The 24,494-nt window shown below is 40.0% G+C and overlaps 1 protein-coding gene across 13 annotated transcripts in view; it reads right to left on the bottom strand.

Annotated features, from left to right (window-relative positions):
* Positions 1–24,494, bottom strand: part of FAT3 (FAT atypical cadherin 3) — a 394,190-nt gene that overhangs the window by 50,197 nt on the left and 319,499 nt on the right. For all 13 annotated transcript variants that reach the window (XR_012055102.1, XM_072927060.1, XM_072927018.1 and 10 more), the window contains 6 exons: positions 20,175–20,371; positions 18,924–19,077; positions 17,837–18,070; positions 3,991–4,380; positions 1,519–1,733; positions 626–763 (listed from right to left, as the gene is read on the bottom strand). Coding sequence is in view for 12 of the 13 variants with exons in the window: in XM_072927060.1 (XP_072783161.1) it covers positions 626–763; positions 1,519–1,733; positions 3,991–4,380; positions 17,837–18,070; positions 18,924–19,077; positions 20,175–20,371 (1,328 nt within the window). In the remaining variant the exon portion in view is untranslated. The remainder of the gene's footprint in view (positions 1–625; positions 764–1,518; positions 1,734–3,990; positions 4,381–17,836; positions 18,071–18,923; positions 19,078–20,174; positions 20,372–24,494) is intronic.

Below are 24,494 nucleotides of genomic sequence, written 5' to 3'. Positions count from 1 at the left end.
TTGTTTGTTTTTTGTGGTTTTTTTCCCCAAAAGCTGCTAATTGCTAGCTATGGCAAAATGGTGATAAATAATCCTGAATGAATAATGGAGTGAGCAAACAAAGCAGCAGAACCTATTTAATGAAGCACTCTTTCACTTTTGGTACAGCCTGGCCACTTCATAACATCCCCTCCCCAGTGACATGTTTTGCAGAGCGCTAATTAATGGCTGAGGTCTCAGCTCAGCACTCAGAGCCACAATCTGGAGCATTTTGTAACCACTCTGTTGCACACACAGCTGCACGTGTGTGCTTACACACACAGGGGAGAGGAGGCAGCTCATTAACACAGCAGCAGCTCCTGCTGGCACCACGGGAGAAATCCAGCGCTGCTCCTCTCCCCTGATGTGACCCTAACTGCTGTGAAAGTGCAGGATGAGAGTGGCAGCAGAGCAGTTGGCATGTAGATAGACTGGGGACAAGGCTGGCATGGAAAGAAGTGAGGAAACGTTAGAAAGATCTCTTGGAGCATCTCAGGCTGATCGCTGCAGAGTATAGAAGAAACTCCTTCAACACAAGCTAGCAGCAGAGTGAAGATTGATGCACATCTGTAAGTCATTGCAAGTTAAGAAGTCCCACAAGTCTTACCCTTTCTCTATCCAATTTCTTTTTAACCTTCACGAGTCCCAAAACAGGATCGACTGAAAATTCATTGTCCTGATCCCCATTCACTATGGAAAAATGAATCTGACCATTGGGAGGACTGTCCAGATCTTCTGCTATCAACTTTTTTTGAAAGAAGAATAAAAAGTTAGAAAAACAAATATCAAGCAATCTGTATGATACATTAATTGCTCAACACACCAAAAAGTAAACTTCACATTCCTTCAGACTAGTTATACCTGAACTGCACACCTCTAAAGCATCAATCCAATAGGTTTTTGTTAGGAGGCTTCACTTGGGCCTTTTCAAAATTCTAGTCTGAAAACATACAGAGTATTTTAATCTTAGTATTCCATACAACACTCTCTCTCTGGATTCTCAGATTGCAACATGAGAATTTTATGAGGTTTGGGGATGGCACATTGCATGCCAGACTTTACAAATACTATGTATTTGGAGCTCTGAGCAGTGTGGTGCAGTGAAAGATGTCCCTGTCCACTGCAAGGGGGTTGGAACTAGATGATCTTTAAGATCTCATCCAACCCTATGACTCTATGATTGTATTTCACTGAAAAGTAGAATTCTGCCTTCCTATTAAAACCTGTTTCTTTCTAGCTGACTCATGAAATACAACACCTAGAATATGCCATTGCTCTCTGACAACATAACGGGGTTAAAAAGAAAGGGTCAGTACTACTACTACTTCCTTTTGGGGAAAAACTGACAGCAGCTAGGGGAACAGTAGCAGATGCAGAGTCTTGTCTGGAAAATGGTTTGGGGGCCTCAAGACGTAGTAATTATCATTATTAAGCAGTGCAGCAGAGTTTTAGGGGCAGAGGGCTTCATTGCACTTAAATGCCACTCATGGCCCTGCTCACCATGACCACGGAGTCCCCGACGGCCGCATCCTCACTGATGACGGCGCTGTAGACAGCCTGGCTGAACGTGGGCGCGTTGTCGTTGACGTCCGTCACATTCACATTCACCGTCGTAACCGCGCTCAGGGCTGGCGTCCCTCCGTCCTTTGCTTCCACTACTAAGTAGAAGTCCTTGCACGATTCAAAATCCAAAGCTTCAATAATGGAAATCACTCCTTTGAAGCAAAGGAGGGAATGTCAACAGCCGGCAAAAAAGTAATGCCACAGAGTAAGGGATTTACTGTAGTAAACAGTACAGCATGCTATTTATCACCATGGCACACACACACCACTAACTGTAAGACTGCCCAATCCAATAAAAATGTTTATTCAGGTTTCTACTGCTGTCATTTGATTCAAGAATGATGCTGACTGCACTTGGGTTGCCTCTGCAGAAAGGACCTTTACAAGGTAAGAGGCAATGAATGGTTCCTCATGAAAATAGCTTTCATTACGTGAGGATCATAGATGAAGAAGTGGGGGCCATATTCACCCATTTACAATTTCATTCACAGAGCCTTTGGGAGAATTGGATGCCGACTCTGGAAATAAGCCCTGACAAGTCAACAGAAATTCACTCCCACACAATTAACTTCTCATGAATTAAATACAAATGAATAGGATATGAATACCTCTGAGAAATCAGTTGTCTATCATTTAAGTGATTAAGCAGAGACCTCCCCACTCAACTAGGTTTACAAATTTTGTGTTATTCACCACACAACCAAAATTAAGATTCTCGGTAACTTGATTTACTGCCTGCATCCAGATTCTCCCTAGGACAGAAATTATCTGATTTCTAGTTTTCTTACAAACCCCCAACAATATCAGCTTCCTAACCTTCTTAGGAAATGTATTTCAGGCCTCAGTATACACTACAGCTAGGAATTTCTTCCTATAATTTTACCAACGTAATTCAAATGTAATTTAAGCCCATTCACAACTTCTTATGACTGGGCATGGACTACAGTTTATTTCACTCTTCTTCACAGTTAATTTATATAGGCATGAAAACTAACAGCATGTCTTCTCTTTTCTAGCTTAAACAGCCTTAACTCCTGCAGTCTTTCCTGTTAAGTCACATTTTACAGACCTCAGATTATTCCTCTTCATCTTAATCTTGTCTGGGCTCTCTCCAAAGGAATTCCACCTTTCAGCATGACTTGCAGAAAGCAGGAGCCCTGAAGAGAAGCTTCCAAGTGGCTAGCAGAGAGTTCCCACTGATAAATGGTTTGAAGGACATTATTTTTCAAGCTCTGATCAGGCATGCTACATCACCACTCTGATGTCTAGAAACTGAGTTCCTGCCTCTAAACGGATAATAATGGAGCTGTCACACATTAATGAATAATATATAGTTTTACTTTTGGTGTTGTTTTTTTTTTTCCTGTGTGATTAAGCTTCATTATAGGTTTTTATTGATTTATTTCCTTGGCTTCATTGTCAAATGTGAAGTTAAGTATCGCTGCCTAGGCATATTTATGTTTAAATTTTGCTAGCACTAATCAACATGATGAAGATGACAGACAACACACAGTGATGTTAAGTCCTTCATATGAGAGGCAGCAGCCTCCGCAGAGTGGGGTGCCATTCTTGCACACAATTATAGAAATGAAAAATTGAGATTTTTCATGTTACTGGCTATTACAGTTACACCCAAAGAAGTGTTCTCTTCAGCTTTTAAAATCAAGGCTGCTTGGCTCTCAGATTCAGGTGGCAGATTTGTACTGGTCATTCTGAATGCTATGAGAAGAAGGGGATCCACTACAGGAAGCACAGAAGAAACAGCATACAGTTGATGGAATAAAAACTCAGTGAGGATAAATAATATATCCCACTAAGGAAATATAGGGAAAATGAGCCATTTACACCAAATACGATACCTCTGTCTGGTATTTCTCATAGAGAAGCAGTGGTGGACTTCTAAAATTTGTGATGTATAACCAAAAAGACCTCAACCTAAGCCATGGCTGAAGTCAGAAAGACAAATCAGAACAACCTAAGTCAGGGAAGTTCCATCAATGACAATCACATATTAGGACTGAATTGGTCCTAACAGGTCCTGGTAGCACTGGTTGATGCTTTCTAAGGGGCAGACAGTTGAGGCTGTACTCAGCTAGTAAGCAAGTGAACATTGCAAGTGTTCAGAAGTGTTTTGCACAGTTTAGCTAATAGGTTGTCACATCTATATTGGCTTCGACAGACTTACTAATGAAGAAAAGTATTCTCCACTTGAGCTGGGGCAGCCATGTGTGACCGTAATTGACATCACTCTCTGACCTAAAATTGCTTTTTAACTGTGTAGTTAATTACACAATGACAAGCTATGAGTCTCTGGCCTTGGAAATCTTTTGGTCCAAGAGCCTTCCCTAAAGCATTCATGTTTTTCTGATCCTTTAATTTAGCACTGCAAGTAAGAGACACTTTACAAACCTGTTTTTGAGTTAATCCTGAATTTCCCTTTCTCATTCCCTGATCTGATGAGATAGGCAATCTCAGCGTTTGTACCAATGTCTTGGCTTGTAGCAAAAACAGAAAGGACCTCGGTTCCAGGTGAGGTGTCTTCAGGTACTGTAACAAGATAATCTCTTCTTTCGAACACAGGAGGGTTGTCATTAATGTCTAGCACTGTAATGGTAACGGTGGCAAACGAGGATAAGGTCAGCACAATGCTTTGATCTGAGGCCTTTACAGTGATGTTATAGGAGGATTGAAGCTCTCTATCAAGTGGATGCTCCAAAATGATGATTCCTGATGACCGGTCAACTGAGAAGTAACCATCTGCAGAGTCTGACAGGGAATAGGTGACTTTTCTGTTCACGCCTGAAAGAGAAGCAAATAAGAAAATGAAAACGAGAAATAAAGAGGGGGAAAAAATCTCTCCCCATCTAATGGAAACCCTAAGCAAAATCTGTTATCACAATGAGTATTTCCAGTGGTGTAGAGGTAGGAGTGCCTGTGGGTACAATATTGCTGAAAGTCAGGAGGTCAGGACATGCTCTTCTCACATGACAAATCCCTGCAGATAAGTTAAGTTCCTTCCCTCATCATGATACTTTTTTTTAAAGATTACTTTGCAAAACTGCTGTGTAATGAAACTTGAAAGCAGAATCCAGATATGGTCCTTGCCCAGAACAGCTTATAATTGAATTAGATGAGAGAAGCAGAATGCTGAAATTGGAAATGTCTCAGAGCACATCTTGAAGGAATAGAAATGTACATAAGGGGAAAATAAACCCATAGAAATACATCAGGTGGCACTGAATGTACTTGCTACCAGTGCTGCCTTGATTCCACTGTTGAGCAGAAAAATATTATCATAAGATGATACCTGTTAAACAAAAGCTGCATTAAAAAAACTGCTGCCAGAATATGAACATTTTGAGAAGGAAAGCCCTTCTGTTCCCCAGCCTAAGAGAAAAAATTGAGTTGTAAAAAAGATATCCTGCGTTTTTAAAATACTGCCTGTATTTCCCAATACAAAGCACCTATCTACCCAGCTGCTGAATATGCAGATCTGTGCTAAGGTTGTTGTCAGTAATAAGGCCTAAGGGGATGGTACTGACTTGGTTTCTGCACTACAGTGGGATAGCCATCTCAAATCTAATTAAAAATGAACACAGATATAAGCTAATTCAATTCCCTTGATGCTAGTTGATTTTGTGATTTCATCCTGGGTGCTTCAGTAAGAGATTATAACTAAAACACGTAGATCCACTAAAACAGAGAGTCTCTGTCTTTAACACTTCTCACTTAAGCATTTGCTGCTGTTTTTGTGGGAAAACAGACTTCACAAGCCTGACATTAATCTGATGAATAAGAGCTACCAATCCCTTCTAGGCATATTTTGTTAATTTAAAATTTGTGACACTATTATTCTGCTTTCCAGCAGCAAAGCATTGTAGAAATGTCTGATCAAAAGCAGCACAAATCACAGTTGTTTTCTGCTTGATGTAGCAGGAGTTGAGCATCCACACAAGGGGGAGCTGGGAGACTCTTTGTTCAATCACACGCACATAAAAGCTAGAGCAACTACAAAGTCCCAGAACCTACTTGAAGGGCATTAGGAATTACTGTTTGGCTCTTCAGAGAATAAAGTTTTTATGTATTGCTTGAGATACCAGAGTATATTTAAAAGGTTCAAATGTCTTTAAAATACAGAACAAATTAAATGGCAATATTGTAGTGAACCAGGCTGTTAGGTTTTTTGTGCTGTTTTGCTTTGGTTTTTTAATCACAGCAAAGCCTCTCTACTCACCATGGTATCACAAATGTGAAAAATAAAATGTCCCACTTTCAGCAAAACAGCAAGGCAGTCAAGGAAGTGACTCTTGTCCTACAGAGGAGGAGCTGAGATCAGCCCACAAACTCACAGGAAATTCCTTCATGCTAAAACACATAGGCTTTGAATACCCTACAGCTGCTGGAGAGCACACTCACCCTTTTCCTTAGTCTCTTGATATATACATCCAAATACTCTGTCAGCTGACAGTCAAGCAAACTGACAAACATTAAAAAGTACTTAAAACCGTCTAGAAAGTGGAAGATGTTCAGAGTCTGAATGGTTGGAAGTATCTATGCTTCCAGCAGGGGAGGATCTCCTTCAGCTAGACATCCTCCATGAACTTCCACGTACAAAAAAAGGACAGACCTGACTACAACAATTAATGAGTTAGTAATAACAGCTGATCTTGAGGGATGCTGGAAAATGAGAATCTTTTCCCCCTTGATTCAGAGCATACTGCTGAACACCCAACCTACACATGAGTTTTAAGTGTAAAACTATTTAGTATTCTGCCAGCCACTCTTGGTGCCTGCCAGTTTCTACACAGTATCAAACACTCCTCTGAGGCAGGGACCCTAACACACACTTTCTACACATCTGTAACTGCAGAACAGCTTTAGTCTGGGGTTTGCACTTTTCTCTGGCCCAAACTCCCTTTCTGATACCCACTAGAGCACACCTGGGCACAAGAGAGAAGATTCATATACCACAGTTCTTGAGGGCACAAACAGCTAGAAAGGAAATGGCCAACAGATGCCTTGTGCCTTGGAACAACATGAAACTTCAGCAAGAGTATCTTGCAATGGGGAATGGGGAGAGAGAATTTGGTGCATGCAACACCACGGAGGGCAAGTTTATGTACAGGAGGTAGTAACACCAGTAAAGGCAATCTGCCATATAATCCAGCCCCTCTTCTTGTATTCTAATTCCTAAAAGTGATGTCCACAAATTAACAAAATATTAATAATGTTTTTTTGTAAATGATTACTGGTGTTTGTACAATGGAGGTAGAACAGATACAGATTATGGTGTTCTGGTTGCTCACTCTAATATATGGGATTTTTAGGCAGAAATGGAGACAGTAAAATCTTGTAGGTAACTTCTTTTATTTTTCCTTCCTGGAGAATGAGAGGGGAATACAAAAGATCCAGAGACATAGGTTATCTTGTACCAATCTGGTATGATGAAGAGAACAGTCTTATTTTTCCCATGGGTTATGAAAAAAAAGCTCTTGCAGGTGAAAGTGCCATTTTTTGCAAGGAGAGACAGATGACCTGATGTGGCTCTCAGATACCAACCCTTGGTGGCTTTTGGCCCAAATGCCAAAAGGAGAAAAAAAGGAGACATACAGAGGGGGATCTTAGCTGTGTGCTAACCCTCTCACAGAATGTTTTGAGGGGTAGAATTTAATGCTTGCTTCTTAGGGGTAGAATCAGTGAAAAACTGTGGCAGAAGCAGCACTTTGAAGAAAGTGGTGTGTTACATCAATAGCTGTTTCTACCGAGCCTTCTGACCCAAGGCTGGGAGAGAAATGGGCATGAGGCAAAGGTGAAGTAGGAAGCTATTTCTACTGAAGTTAAAAACGCTTTAATCCAGGGGCTACCCTGTCCTGAGAGAGAAGCGTCCACCAGTGTGTGTCAATGGCATCCCTGTGACACAGGTGACAACAGATTCTGCTACGACTATAAAAGAGTTGCCTTCTGTGGAAAGGAAACAACTGCTCCAATGCCATGGTTCCTGCACTGGTAAAGAGAGCAATCCTCCCACATTGCTTGCCTACAGCTGTCGGGGGGTTAATGTTTGCAAAATGCTTTGTGTCAACTCACTCACTCAGACTTCTCAGATTTCTAAGGTGCCAATCATGAACATGAGCTATTTGAACATGGAAAGCCTTTGCAGGAATCACTATTACAGTAAGAAAATTGCAGTACGTTTCTTTTTAAATAAAGGACTAAGGTAACGCATTTTCTATTTAGACTTGTATTAGCATATGATAAAATATTGCCCTTTGCCAAATCTCTCGTGTGAAGAGCTTGTAAAACATATACCTGCCTAGTACCTGAAATGCCATTCTTCAAATAGGCTTTTATTCTTGGTTTCTTCTGTACTGAAACAAAAAACACACTGAATGTCACATCATGACAAGTTCTATGTCAGTACTACTCTAAATAGCATCAGGAATATAAAATAACTTTGCTTCATGATTCAGCATTATCAATATCCTCCTTGTATAAAGCACAGAATCACAGAATCATTCAGGCTGGAAATGACCTTTGAGACTGTGGATTAGTCCAGCACTATCACTGTGAGGCCACCACTCCACCACGTCCCTGAGTGTCACATCTACACATCTTTAAATACTTCTCAAGGCAGTAACTCAACTATTCCCTATTTGTCAAACCTGTTCCAGCGCTTGACAATGCTTTCAGAGAAGAATTTTTTCCTTTTTTCCAGTCTGAACCTCCCGTGGCTTAACTTGCTGCCATTTCCTATTGTCCTACTGCTTGTTACTTGAGAAAAGAGCCTGACCCTCAACTCATTACAATCTTCTTTTAAGTTGCTATAGAGAGAGAGAGAAGGTCCCCCCTGAGCCTGCCTTTCTCCAGAATAAACACTCCCAGTTCCCTCAGCTGCTCCTCACAGGAATTGTGCTCCAGACCCTTCCCCAGCTCCGTTGCCCCTCTCTGGACACACTCCAGCCCCTCAATGTCCTTCCTGCAGTGAAGGCCTCAGAACTGAACACAGGATTTGAGGTGCAACTCAACTGAAAAAGGTGGAGTTGTAACATATTTTGATCCAGACTGACACCAATTAAAAGGCTGAGAATTAACCCAACAGGCACAATCCCCATATGACAGTAGGTTTCTGCAGTGGGCAATACCTTTATGCATCACACATAAAGTAAAAGTTACTCCTATTAAAAGCCACTCACAGTGTTTCTTCTTTCAGTTTCTGTCACCCCGAACTCATTATTTCCCCAATGTTTAGACCACTCATTTTAGTTTATGTCTGAAAAATGACATCAAATTTTGTCATCTACTCATCTTAATTTTTAAAACCGATGAAAATGAACGTAATGAAAAGTATTAAAAATAAGCAATCAAGATGTAGACCAGAAAGCAAGCTGAAAAAAAATTATTTTTCAGTTTAGCAGTGTGGTTTGCAGACATACAAAGAAAGCTATCTGATTATTGTGCTTCCTCTTGCCTCTTTTATGATGTGATGATTAACATTGGTGTGTACCTATGACCTTTCCCAACTATCCAAATGTTAACCACAAGGCCAATTACTAGAAGATAAAAGTCCACAACTTCATTAACAACAAACAAGACAAAAGATGAATGCTAAACCAGATTTTATAGTACCCTACTCCATCATTTTGAGATGAAAGAGAAACCTTGCCTGAAGTACCTTGTTGAACTGTAGAAGAATATATAGGCCCATAGAGAAAATATTTCAAGTGATTTTTACAGCTTAAGCAGAAGACCTGGCCAAGTTCAATCCATAACACCGCTACCAAAATAGACTTCACTTTTTCCCCTTTTCTGAGGGGAAAAAAATAGCCCTAACCTCAAAGGCCTTTATTCACACCACTGCTCCAATGCAGTCAGGGTACCATGGGATGAGGGCAGGGCAGACCTGAAGATAATCAGCCCCTTACTGAAGAGAAATACTTCAGTATAAACTGAAGAAATGGGAGGTATAAACTCTTAGCAGTATAGGACCATCCATGGGTTTCTAAAACACAACTTTCAGCTGGGACAGAAGTTGTCTTTTTGGTGGGAAGTCAAGATCTGGATAGTTGGCTCACCCTCCATCTCTTTTCTACTAAGGATTTTCATATTCCTGGGTACTGGTTTATATCACTTGATATATATACTTGTCTTTTTCAGTGATCCCGGGTCCATTTTTCTGAAGTCGGGATTTTGGAGATACCTGATTTAGAATTACACAGGGAAACATAACTGGAAGCATTGGAATGCACACAAAGAGGGAAATAAAATACATATATAAGCATGACTAGAATTAAGACAGAAAAAGATCCAGCTGTTAACCCAGCTCCAAACCATGTACTCAAGCAGCACATCCCTGCACATTTTAAACACTTCCAGGGGTAGTGATTCTACCCTGGATAGCCTATTCCAATGCCTGTGAAGAAATTTTTCCTAATATCTTATCTAAACCTTTCCTGGCACAGCCTGAGGCCATTTCTTCTCGTCCTTTCATTTGCTGCCTGGGAGATGAGACCAATCCCCACGTCACTACAAGCTCCTTTTAGGTAGTTATTGAGACCAAGAAGGTCTCCTCTCAATCTCCTTTTCTCCAGACTAAACTACCCCAGCTCCTTCAGCCTCTTTTCATCAGACATGTGATCAGTTTGTATATTATATTTTATATATTTGTGTATGTGTATATACGCAGAGAAAGACTATTCATATATATATATGTTTAAGTAATACAGTTTAAAGACAGGGTTTATTCACTCAATATAATTCAAGAGATACAATTCTCCATTGTCTACTTCTTTGCCTCTATGTTGTTAACAATGTCTTGGAAATCTCAAAAATTAAAGAAACTACTAGAAATGAGAAAGTGTGAAGAGAGCCGGAATCTTGAGAGGTCATCTAATTTATCCCTGCACAAAGCTAAGTTTTATCCCCAAACAGAGGCCTATCCTTTGATCAGAAGCTTGCATAACCTCCTTGGATACTCCAATGCCTCACTTTTCTTACAAATAAAAATTTTGTTCTGACTTTTTGCTGAGATTGAATAAAATTAATAAAAGACAAGGAAAAAAGAAAAAAGAAAAGAACAAGGGTCAACTTCCTTCCTCAGAGCTACTTATCTGATAGCAGAAGACTGTTATATTTTATAATTTCAATTCGTTTTTCCCTGGCAGACCCTCTCAACTATTTCAATATTTCCTGACTTTTCCTCCAGACTTGTGATCTCTTTTGTCAATCTCCTACCTCTTCTTGGAGAATGTAGCCCACATCTTCTTGGAAATGCTGCACCCAAAACAACACAGCCTTTCAGGTCAGGATTTGCCAACATCAAATTAACAGAAAGAACTCCTTACTTTTCCCACTATTACTCTGGTTTACTCATCTCATTAAAATATTTGCCTTTTCACGCAGTATGAAAGCGTAAATACCTTCAACCTGTGGGTCACAGTAATACAGCTGCACCACTGTAGTTCTGCTGCCCAGGCTGTCACCACCCAGACAACACCAGTGCACTTGGCTTTCTTGCCTAAACATGAGACATAACATTTATCTTGATGATTTGCACTGGGTTTTTCCGTGCCACTTTTCCAACTGTTAAATATCACAACTGCAGCTTTGACACTATCCAGGATAACTTGCAGCACCACTCTGCTTTCTGACATTTAGCAATACAGTTCTTATGCCTATTTATGTAGTCAGGAATCAAAATAGCAATGCTGCACCCAGTACCTTTCTTAACTTACCCCTCCAGTATAATGGGTTGCTACAAACTCCCCTGATAGCAGTTTGGTGCAGACCATGTATCCCTGGCTTACACATAAAAACATGGTGCAGTGCAATGCCATAAAACTCACTAAACCTAAGCCATAACACCCATAATATTTATTTCAATATGGCCTCCTCACATATTGCAGAAGGAAATGAGATTGGTTGATGACTTCCAGTTCCTCAACAAAGGCTAGCTTTTACTCATCTTGATACACACATCTCATTATTTTAATGCAAGGAGGGTTATTGCATTCCCCTGACTACCCTTGAAGCTTTAAAAATATGGCCATCTGAGGGATTCAACAAGGTCATACGAAATGTTTTGATAGAGGTTTTCAAAATCCCCAAATACCTTGTTTATTTACCTGCTAACAATAAGTGAAGTCTAAACTCCTACGAGCCTGACTATTATTTTTTTTATTTGGCAATTTTTCTGGGGTCCAGAGTGCTTTATCTCTGTATTACTATTAGTCTTTCTGCTTTATCTCTGTATTACTATTAGTCTTTCTGCCTTTACTAGGAAGACAAAACCTAGGTTTTCTCCTGAGTGAATTTGGACTTGCAAGTAGGACTGGCCAGACAATTGGGGAATATGGGACATTCCCGTTCCACTCTCTTTCTCTGAAGAATTCTACAGAAGTCTAATGGTAAAGACACCTTTCCAGGAAGAAGGAAGAGTACAAGGATACGTCATCATGGACTACTACTATTCATTGAATAAGCTCTGAGGAACAGAGCCCAGAACCAAATCACCCACCAGGCTATAGAGCAATGCTCACTCATGCCTTTTGTTTTGTGTTCTGTGGTGTTTTTTTCTGTTTGTTTGTTTTGTTCATTGTTTTTTCTTTTTTTTTTTTTTTTTTTTTTTGTTTTGCTTTGAGTTTTTTAGTCTGTTTGTTCTGTTTTGTCTTTTTGTTGGGTTGGTTGTTTTTTTCTTCCATGGCCTATTCCTAAATTCTTTCTGAAAACAGCTTCAGTGACAGTGGACAGGCCTCCCTACTTCAGCTACACCTCTTACTTATGCAGCACTGTTTTGGTTTGCTAGAGTAAAAGGAATTAATAATTCATGTCTCTTTCATATCCTACATTAGCGCCCTAACCCAGGTACTATTTTAAAAGTCTATGAGGCAACGATGTGGGTGAAAACATAGGAAGCACCATGTATATTTTAAAGAGAATGAGTCATCCTCTGTAAAGTATCTTGTAATATTTATTTTACGAAAACTCAGACAATACCCAGAAATGCCATCTAGCTGGCCTCACTACCAAAGTTAACTTGCTATTAGCTGTTGAGTTTTAGTACATCTTCTGTCCTATTATATCTGTTATTCTATTTATTCACATTTTGATGCCTGCCTTCATCTTTTTCAGACCCTGAATGCTCCAGAAGTTTCTAGGTCCATTTTAAGGGACATGCCCAACATTAATAAACACACAAAGCAAAGGTTTGCTTGGTACTAGTTTTGCCAGAAAATGCCAGAATCAGTACCTACTTCAGCATTTCTATCATTTTGTTACTCACCATTACATGTAATTCAGAGAGCTGCTCTCCAATCAAGCTGTGACTTTCTTACACTTCTCTCTGACCCTGCTGCAATCTCACTTGGCAACACTTTACACTTCCCTAAGCCCAGCTGTGAGGCACTACGACTGCAACACGCTCAGCTGCCCTAATTTCTTCAAGAGCAAAGCCCACCACTGATGAGGCTGAAGTCTTTACTCTAGTTCCACATGTGTATTCTTGAAAGTGGTGACCCATTGAACAGCCTGAGTGATTTTTTTCCATGCTGGGCTCACCAGCATCCTGATCCTACATACTAAACTGGACTGGCTGAAACCTGAAGGAGAAGTCATATTACAAGTCTTGATTAAAACATCAAAATCAATGAGGTCAAACCTTGCAGGAAAAATGTAATTTTTTGACACAGATTTCTTTGGAATCCAACATAAAATTTTCTATCAGAACCTGAAAGAAAATGGCACTCCTTCCCCCAGTTTACCAGTTTCCCTATCAATTCTATTGGAAAAGTTTGGGTTTAGGAAGCAGATGTCTTCTATTGAGAAGATCAAACAACTTCCCTCAGAAGGGCCGAGTCTCTTCTGCTGCAGCTCTTCCACTTTGTGTGAAAAGGTGAATAATTAGTTCCCAACACCAAGAATCAGACTGATTAGAGACTTGATTGATTTAAACTCTCACGATTAAACACAAATGCACTAATCAGCTGACGACAGAATCCTTCTCATAAATCCTGGTCCAAATAATATTTACCTCTATAAAACTGCTTAAAGTGCAAAATCAAATTCAACACAATTAACCCATGTAACCTTACTGTATAAACATATCTGTGGGAGGGTCTCAAATCTTATTCTGGCTTCCTGAATTAGGCTTTCAACACCCATATTTTCCTCTCAGATCCACCTGAGTACCAAAGCTTAAAATACTAGGAACAAAGAACAGAAATCCACGCTCATCATTCAAATCTACTGACCCCAAAACTAGCTGGATTTTTTTTTTCAGAACTGCTCAATAAATCTTAGACCATTCTGCTCATGAGGCTACAAGCCCTGCAGAAACTGGGTCATGTCCAAAACTCTGGGCAACCTATGCACAAAAGTGAGAAAACGCTTTGAATAAGATAGCACACTGCTTATTGTTTGTCCAGGTTGCATTACTCAGTGCTGTTAAATCTTCTGAAAGATATGAGGTATTTATGGAAATAACACTTTTTTTTTTTCATGTATAACAGATTATGGTGAGGATGTTACACTTTTGTCTGTATCCACAATGCAGTTCTCTGGTTATTCCCAGAGGACCTCTGATGTGCTTATGCTGCACAGCAGTCAATCCTTGGAGGACCGCACTGTCTGCCCTTAAGAGGCAGCCAAAAGCCATCTGGACTGAGTCCTAGATAACCTGCTGTAGACACTCCTGCTTGTGCAGGATGGTTGGACAAGATGCCTGCTATTCAAAGAAGCAGCAGATCAGTCTCATCAGTGACTCTGAGAAGCTCCTAACCTTGCCTTCCCAAACCAAAACACGGATACCAGATGGCTCCTAGCAGCATGCACGTTACCACATCTCCTGTGTGATGCACTGGCATGGGCCCTGGGCTGCTGGGGAAGGGCTGTGAGGTTGAGGGGCAGCTGAGCACAGAGCAGGGCAGTCTGCACACCGCATGAACTCAGAAACCAAATAAAGGCTGCTCCTGACAATTTTTTTACCTACATGTCTGTGTTTTCCTGCACATTGGCCGTATGCAATACAAGGTGCTGGCTCAAAGATGGCCCAGTCCATCTGCACTGTCTGGTTGTGCAGGGAACAGGATGGTCTGCCACAGCTTTAAACATCGACTAATGGAGAGAGAGGCTGGAAGGCTGCAGTGGCAGGCAGAACAGAGATGCCTGACAAGGATATTCCCATTGTGAGCCAAATTAGAATCTCATATTCATCATAAACCCAGAAAAAAAATCAATTGGTCAGTGAAATCACTAAACTGACTACAGATCTGGATGGCTGATGCTCCAGCGGTGATGAAGAAGACTGCAGAAGGATGGATAATGCATTGTTCATTTTTAGCACAGTAAGTGCTCCTGCCTTTGGTAGACTATACCATTAATCATGAAAACAGGCCTGAGCACGAAGGTCATTCAGAAAGCACAGCATCTGCAAGTGAGGCAGGATTTAACCATTGCTTAAAACACTGCTGAGCTTGGATGATGCTGCCATTCATTTTTGTACTGTGTGAGTGAGGCCACTACACTCTGTGCATGCAGAAAACATGAGCAGCACTGGAACTGAGTATGTGCCTGCACCTCAGCTTTGGGCTCCACGTTTATTCTGAAGTTTGTCAGTATGATGTCAAAAAATTGATAAAGTCTCATGTAGGTTTCCTCAGAGTCACTGCCCTAGCATGACCCTAATTCCTTTGAAACAGGCTGATACTGCAGTTGTGTGATGGGTTTGCTCATGTAATTACACCTCAGCATTCATTCCAGCTCTTCTAGTGCCTTAATTTGAACAAAATGGAGTAATTTGGCACTTTGCTTTGGAGACAGTGGGAGGCAAAAAATTCACTGCTTTCTGTGAACCTCTTGAAAAAATGTAGAACCAGCATTTCACTTCCACTTCTTAGTTCGAACATTTCCAAACCTGCTGGTGGTGAGTAAGTCTCAAATACCATATTGTGGGAATACTAAAACTTTCCAATCGCAGCAGTATACAAGAAAGAATTGTTTTCAATTAAAACCACTAAATTATCCTAACAAATAGACTTATGTATATTCTCTCCTCTTCAGGAGATCATGTAATTTAAGATCCCCAGCTGTATGTAGAGGTTATGGAAAATGAACTTGTGTGCTACTAAACAGTTAAAACTGCTTTCTTCTGTTGAATACTGTGAAGAAGTATCACAATTTCCCCTCAGTGTGTCCAGCTGGTACAGCTAGTTTCTAAGTATGTATCCAAATTATAAATATATTAAACAACAATTTATGGTCCAGTCCTTTAATTTCACAGGATATTATGAGATCAGGAACTTCAAGAGATATCAAAGGCACAAGGCAGATATAATCCTAGTTTTCTCTTAACTGGAAATTGCCTTAATTATCTACTAGTGTTTGAACACAGTATTCTCAGGATTCTATTAAATTGTGTTTAGTTGTGGACCACAAAGGGACTTCTCTCAATGGCTTCAATATTCATGCTCCTGCCCTTACAGTACATGGCCCTTGAAGCCCACAGCAGAGCAGGCAAATTCTAAGGCTGATCATAAGATGCTTCCCGAATGTTAAAAATTTATTTGCACGATGATTACTGCCTCCACTGATGTTTTCAGGACAACACTTCAAAAAGCCTTAGAGGAATATCACAGCCCATCAGGAATATCAATAATATATTTTTTCTCTCATGGGAACATTACACTACCTGAACACATTTCATTATCTAGCAATAGGGAATCAGTGATTTTAGTAAGGACTAATAGAACAGTAATTAGAACAAAATCCAGTTTTAGGGACTTTTCAGTCATTTACTTATGATACACAGTATGGTTTGATATCAGGTCTAAGCATTAATGAAGTACACAGCCCCTTCTCATTCATCATATCCATCCCTCCCTTTAACTTCTCTAGTTTCAGAAGGAAGGTACAGTGTTCCCAGTTTCCCATTCCCATCCCCATTCCCCATTCCAAAACCCCCATTCCCAGTTCCCATTCCAAGATCCCAGCAACTAGCTCCTGGTTTGTGGCTTTTTTTCCATTGTTAACCATCTTATTACGTAACGTTGGTGCTAGCAAGAATTTTTCTTGACAACTTTTTATTCTAATTGTGTCCCCTCTCACCCTGAATGTCATCCCACTTACAAGAAAAATGGCAATTAATACAACAGTGGAAAATAACAACACTGTCTCTTCAGACAGTTCAGTAGTTTAGCACCAGTAACTGGCTCTTCACTGCAGGACAGTCATAATTTTAATTGTGAGTTTTCAACCATGGCAAATAATGCAGGTCTTCATAGATACATTAATGAAAGTTTGCTGCTCTTTTATGAATTTCTTTATATCTAAACTATCTAAACTATCTAAACTATCAGCTTTCCAAGTAACTGAAACTTCTAGCATGCACACCACACTCAGATTTTTTTTTTTTCCCACTGAATGAAAGATCTGCTTTTTACGTGAAACTACTCAGGCCATAGGTTTTACAAAACACCTCTAAAACACAGGAAAAAAAAAAACCCAACTAAGTTATTTCAACTCAAGTGAATGACCTAAAAATTTTTAGGTCATTGGTATGTATTACTAATTAGTATTCAGTCATTAGTATTGCAAATTAGTATTCAGTAGGTTTTACCACTGTATTATGCAAAATGACTCCACTTTAAATATGTATAATTGAGCCCACATTTCAAGGCTAAGGTCCTCATATAATAAACTATTACACTTTCAAAGAGTGTGAAGTTAAGTAACCAGAACATTTAGTAACCAGAACATTTATAATGTACATTCACAGTGTACAATAGTTCTATGCTAAGGTAATCAGCTGGAACAAATAGGAGCTATTGCAGTACAAAACTCTAGAAAAGCTGTGATTAATCAGATATAGGTTCCTTTGACATGTAACTATATTATTTGCATACATAGAGGCATGGGTATTCAAAATCATGGCTCAAGAAAAGAAGTGAGACCACTAAAAGAAAAAAGTTGCAATTTAGCCCCAAAATGATGATTTTCCCCTAAACAGAGCTACTGCTGATCAAGAGAAGACTATATGCTTCCGTGGCTGCTCCAATGCTTTTCTGTTTGTAACACCATTATGTGTCAGATCAGACACAAGCATTTTGATGTGAGGAAAGAGAAGAGAAAGAAATGGGGAGGATAAAGAAGAAGGAAAAAATGAAAAATTTAGCAACAGAAAAGCGAATTTGCACTGCAATTCCACCAACCCACAGAATTTTCATAAACTTTTTTTTTTTTTTTTTTTGCAATGTTATCCACTTACCAACATCGGGATCAGTTGCTTGGACTCTTGTTAACAAAGCTTTAGTGGCTGTGTTCTCATAAACACAAGCAGTGTAGTGGTCAGATGAAAAGACTGGTGGATTATCATTAACATCTTCTAAAATAAGATGGATTTCTGACTGGCAAAACCTGCCACCACCATCAGTGGCTCGGGCAACCAAGTTGTATGCAGGGATTTTCTCTCGGTCAAGAGGGGCCAGAGATTTCAGCTCACCTGAAATGATTTAAAAGCAGCAGTTATCATTATTATTGTAGCAACATCACTAATTCTAGACAGCCTGAGTGTGTCAAAACCATGTGTTCCATAGGAATAGGAAAGAGAAAACAAATCCAACATTGCTAATTCCAACAAACAGATTAAACACTCACATCAGTGTAACTTCCCCTTCCTCTTTACCCAAAAGAGTGAGGTGCCAACATGAGTGCAGAAATGACAAGCCATTCATGGTGGCTTTAACAGCAGCCTACAGCTTCACCCATATGAACACCAACATGCTTTTCCAAGTCTGTCTTTCTGTCACTCTCAAGATTTACAGACTCCTTAAAATAGAAACATTTCCTTTTTGGCAGTACCTGTTTTGATATGACAAAGAACAATCGTTTTAAATTAAAAGAGGGTAGATTTAGACTAGATATAAGGGAAGACATATTTATGATTAGGGTGGTGAAACAGCGTCACTGGCACAGCCCAAGAAACCCTAACTGGATAGGTCAACATGATCTATTTGAAGATGAATCTGCATATGGAAAGGGTTTGGCCTAGATGACCTTCAAAGTTCTCTTCCAGCCCAAAATATCCTGTGGTTCTATGATAATGCTCTGATCTAACTTGAAGTTTGTAGGGAAACAAAGGATGGATATCCACTGTTCTGGTTACAACATCCAACCTGGCCAATAAAGATGTCCCTCTTTCTCCCTCCTGCTACCACTGTTCAAATGGTCACCCACATCTGCCAGAACTGGAACAACTGGCTGACAGCCATGTGTAACCTAACTCTATTTAAGGAAACTAGTACCCAGATGTAGAGGGGTTAAGGCTATTCAGAAACATTTGGTTGTCTTCTTACCATTTTCTGGATCTAAGAAAAATTTATTATTCCCCGAACCATAAAGAGAATAGCGAATTTCACCATTGGACCCAATGTCAGCATCTTTAGCGCTGATTTTGAGAATTACTTTGTTTGGTGGAATGTCTTCAGGAAACAATGCTGTGTATGCAACCTAGAGTCAAAAACAGACATGTAAGTTATGCTGTAGCAATATTTTACAATCTTTGAACAAGCTTTTTTGAAAAAACTATTTGTAGTGACTCTTTCTATACAGGAAACAATTTTCCTTTACACAACACATTCCCAGAAATTCAAATCACCGCTAAGCTTTGAGGTGTCACAGAAACAATGCCAAATTATGACAGCGAATAGGGCTCATCTTAGGTGCTTAATGCAATATCATTTTGTATCCTCTGTTTATTCCATTGACACCTACAAAATGAAAATCTTGATGAGTGTGCTAACAGAAACAATTGTTTTTATCACCTCATCCAGCAGTTTTGAGGGAAATACAGATTGTGATTCCCCAGAGTGATAGAGTGGTTCTTGCAGTAAGACTAATACAACAATGAATTATAATGTAACAATGGTAATTACACAAGTATGTGCATGCACATATACACATACACACACATACACACACACAAATATATATATGTAAATTTTCTGTGAGTAATACCATTAAGGAACTCTGGGTCTTATTATGTTTTTAATTTCACACAGACCTTTCTATTGCACTGACAACAGTTCCCTGGATTGCCTTTCCACAGAATACAAGACAGCTAGCACTCTGAAAGCTGTGGTCAGGCCACAGTGCATGCATTCCTGACAACAGGACAGCAAGCTACACTGTTCTGCCTTTTCCACTGGATGTCTGTTATCTGTAAAGTTGAAGAAAGCTGAAATTAAACTAGACTGATGACATTTCCATACAGGTTGTGAAGGGAGAGCTCATTCTTTTTTGCAGGGGAGGAGTAGCTGCCCAATGCCATCTGACAACGCATCATTTGTTGTAAAGGTAACTAAGGCCACTGCATACAAGACTCCTTTGAGAGCTTTATGAGACCATTATCCTTCAATCTTGGCTTCACATGAATGTTTTATCCTGCTTCTCTCCCAGATCACTGTAGATTCTTCCACTAAGAACATAAGGATGAAAATCAGCATTGCCTATCAATACTTTGAACACTTGCAAATGGCAAGAGACACCCGAAGGGAAAGCATTGCTCTCAACACAGCGGCCAATCGCCATGGGTGGTGTTAACTTACCTGTTCACACACTGGATTATTGTCATTTACATCAGTGACAGTCACTTCCACAGCAGCCTGGGTCACAAAGAGGCCATCTGTGGCAGTGATGTTCAGATAATAAATGTCTTGCTCTTCCCGATCCAGAGGCCTTTTAACATAAACTTTCCACTCATTCTGAACCAGTCCCAGAGAAAACTTCCCTTTGGGATTCCCTCCTGCAATAAGACAAGAAACACACAATGAGCTGTGGTGTCCTTCAGAGCTCCCACCTGTTTTAAACATAGAGACACATCACTAAGCAGCCATCATTTCTTTCACAGCTTTTGGTGCTTCCAAATTTGCAGACTCAGGAAATCTGTAATGAAATTACACTCCCTGTGTTTATTGCCCCCCAAATGCCCTGTATTAAAGTGAACTGATAACTTTCAGTGGAAAAAAAATCCATTTTAGCAGAGCTGAAGATGATCTCTCGTTCAGTTCTCCGTAAGGGTAATCAAATTCAAACTGTGAACAATCAATAGTCCTCTTGGGCTGGTACAATTGTCTTTCCACTTAGTCTCGGGAGAGGATGTAATACACCGTAGCTCTTGTTACCAAGACAATTTCATTAGCTGTTGATTATGCAATCAAGGACTGGAAGTGGGTTCTATTAAGGAATCCTCTAATGAAAGCTTTATCATACAGCTGCGCCATTCTTGTGCTTATTAAAATTCTAGCTTTTAAAAAAGTTTACATGACAAAGGAAGACACATTAGTACTAAATAGTCCTAACAAGAGGTCATTTGAGGAACAGTTGGAAGGTAAGCAGTACAAATAGATCAACTATATCCAAGAGTGAAAGCTGGTGAAAGGTGTGCAGGAGATAAAGTAGAAAAGCTTTTTACCATGCCATAACACTGACACTGAATCTGGCAATGTTGCTCTTCCACATCATTAAATTGCCTGGTGACAAAAAGAGGTTGGGAGACGGAAAATTTTGGTCCACATCATCCTTGGGGAGAAGGGAAGGGGAGGGGAGGGGAGGGGAGGGGAGGGGAGGGGAGGGGAGGGGAGGGGAGGGAGGGGGGGGGAGGGGAGGGGAGGGGAGGGGAGGGGAGGGGAGGGGAGGGGAGGGGAGGAAGGAGGGAAGGGAAGGGAAGGGAAGGGAAGGGAAGGGAAGGGAAGGGAAGGGAAGGGAAGGGAAGGGAAGGGAAGGGAAGGGAAGGGAAGGGAAGGGAAGGGAAGGGAAGGGAAGGGAAGGGAAGGGAAGGGAAGGGAAGGGAAGGGAAGGGAAGGGAAGGGAAGGAAGGGAAGGGAAGGGAAGGGAAGGGAAGGGAAGGGAAGGGAAGGGAAGGGAAGGGAAGGGAAGGGAAGGGAAGGGAAGGGAAGGGAAGGGAAGGGAAGGGAAGGGAAGGGAAGGGAAGGGAAGGGAAGGGAAGGGAAGGGAAGGGAAGGGAAGGGAAGGGAAGGGAAGGGAAGGGAAGGGAAGGGAAGGGAAGGGAAGGATATGTCACATACAGAAGTGTGCAACAATTAAGGTGGGCACAATTGTTAATGTTTCTAACAATTATATACTCTTTCATCTGAAATGGTACAGTCTCCTGCCTGGTGCATGAAGAAATCACCTTCAATTATCTTTCTGTGCATCTGATCCAAACCTCCTGCCAGACCAGATAGTAAAATCCTTTAAACCAATGTTATGACTTTACTTTGCTAGTCAGCTAAGCCCCATACAGATGCTTGTTCATTTCCTCCCAAGTGGGAATGGGAGGAGAATCTGAAGGGTAAAAGTAAGAAAACTCATGGGTTGAGACAAAGACAGTTTAATAGGAAAAGCAAAAGCTCTGTGTATAAGCAAAAGAAAAAAGAATTCATGGCAGGTGTTCAGCCATCTCCAGGAAAGACGGACTTTGTCACCTTGACAGTTACTTGGGAAGATAAATGCCATTACCTATGAACATCTCCCCTTCCTCCTTCTTCCCTCAGCATTTATATGCTGAGCATGCTGCCATATAGAGTGGAATATCTCTGTGGTCAGCTGGGATCAGCTGTCCTAGCTGTGTCTCCTCCCAACTCCTTGTGCACCCCCACCCTCGTCACTGGTGGGCTGCCTGAGGACTAGAAAAAGCCTTGACTCGGTGTAAGCTCTGCTCAGCAGTAACAAAAACATCCCTGTGACATCAAAAATCCAAATCACAGCTGCATAGCAGATTCTTCTGCTATGCAAAAGCCAGTAAAGCCAACTACCCAATCTTCTGTGCCTAGCTTGGTCTGTAAAACTTCATCTGCACATTTAATAATTTAGGATAGAACACTACAATCATAGCAAACTCATGTGTTACAGAAACTAAGTGAGGAAATATTAAAAAGCATCATCATGCTCCACTTGCTGAACTATAATTTTAGCTAACCCACTACTAGCTCTTTTCCCACCATATTAGGCTTTCTTCTATGGTCTCCATGCAGGAATTCAATCTTAGAACTACTTTCCATGTTGCTCATATTTAAAAGTGCTATAAAACTAAAGGGAATGCTTATTCTTTCTTGTAACACATTCAAGAATGTCAAACATGCTAGTATGCATTTGCTTACAAATTAATCAGGGTTCTGACATGTGTCATGGGATCTGTACAAGATGAATGGAAAGCCCAGGATCATAAACCTTCCCCTCTAGTACTTCCACTTAATGACTGCATAAGTAAGTATTAAAAGAAAAAAAATAAAAATCCAAGGCTGAATTTATTTGTGTTGACTTCGTTATCAGGCAATTAGTGTCTCTGATATGTTGCTTCTGTTGTCACAATTCTGTCAGTTCTCAGGGACCTTTTTGTCAAAATAACAACACAGAGGAAGTCTGAATTTGAAGTTGAGCTTGAAACCAATCAAAAAAGTCAAATGTCCATTCCATACCTTCTTTCTACATCAAAAAGCAGGAAAGCGGTCACAGGGTGTAACCTATGCCTTCTCCATTAGCTACCAATGACAAGATAGACTGGTTTCTATTAAATGTGAAAACTAAATCAGTTGAGTCAGGCTGAGCAAATCTTTCTTGTTAAGAGTCACCATTTCTGCTAGCTGTGACTGTTCCAAAAAAAGCAAGTAGTAATGAATAGGATTTCCAAAAAAAATTAGTCAGATAGGCATTATAATTATAAAAGGCTTTTGAAGCATACAGAGCCCTAAACTCATGTATCAAACACAGATACTTTCTCTTGATAGAAAACCACCCTTTTTGATCACAAAACCAAGCAGTTTTCCCAATGATTTCTATGATAGTCTGGAATAATCACCAGAGGATACATTGTTTAATCTGTTGTGTCATATAAACACACATTTCTCCTAAAGAGAACAGACTTTTGATGTGTATTACTGGCCAGATCTGAATACAATCCAAGGAAATGAGAATCTGTCCACTGACTTGAGCCTGAATGTGACTTCAAAGAAGGCAGACTCCCACTGACTGACATTAAATTCCTTCTATTCAGTTCAATGCCAGCATAAAAAAAAGCTTAACTCTCCTTTATAAAAGGCTGCAATATTTTCATAGTGAGTTTAATGTTGTAAACCATTAATAAAAGTAGTCTTAAATATTCTTATTTTGCTTCATGATATTAATCAGCGCTTTCCTGCATATTAGTCCTTTTGGAAAAGGAAATGATTAACTGTCCTGACCAACTAGGAAGCAATATACTCAAGATATGGGCATCTCATTGCTATGAAAAAAGGAAAGGTAAAATCTAATTAAAATCAGCTGGTGTCTTTTATGGTTAACAGAAACACTACCTTGGAGGAATTTAAAAATCATTGTCACTTTGTTGCTAATGGAATGGCTTTTAAATCACACCTAGGAATTTGGAGAATATGTATAGAAATTGGTCCTTGGGATCTCTTTTCCTCCTCTTACTCCACTAGAAAAGAATCAATCTGAATGACCAAGAAACCTGTGCAATAAGCAGGAATAGTGGTTTATCTGCATGTCTTTTTCATGAGCACTTTTTTTTTTTCTTTTTCTTTTTTTTTTTTTGCTTCTCGGGATTGGCTCTTCACTGATGGAAGGCAAAGGTGGACTACAAAGTGTAAGAGATATAATGAGATATAAAATTAAAACACCACCAAGAAAATATTCTTAAAAATGGAAAGGCAAACAAATCCACACTGTGGCCCAGGAAACCATTTCCGAGTACTTATACATATGTCTTGATGCAGATCTCGTTCTGCAGTGATTAATTAACTTTTTCACTAATATATGCAAGCAGATTCAGTTTCCTAGGGGCATTCTAATTAATTAGTTTTTCACTCTGAATAATGTAGCTTTTCTAAACGGAAGCCTCCTGACTACATGTATTAATGGATTCTTTA

Source organism: Taeniopygia guttata, chromosome 1 (genome assembly GCF_048771995.1).
Source record: "Taeniopygia guttata chromosome 1, bTaeGut7.mat, whole genome shotgun sequence".
Lineage (NCBI taxonomy): Eukaryota > Metazoa > Chordata > Aves > Passeriformes > Estrildidae > Taeniopygia > Taeniopygia guttata.
This window is presented reverse-complemented; position numbering and strand designations above follow the sequence as displayed.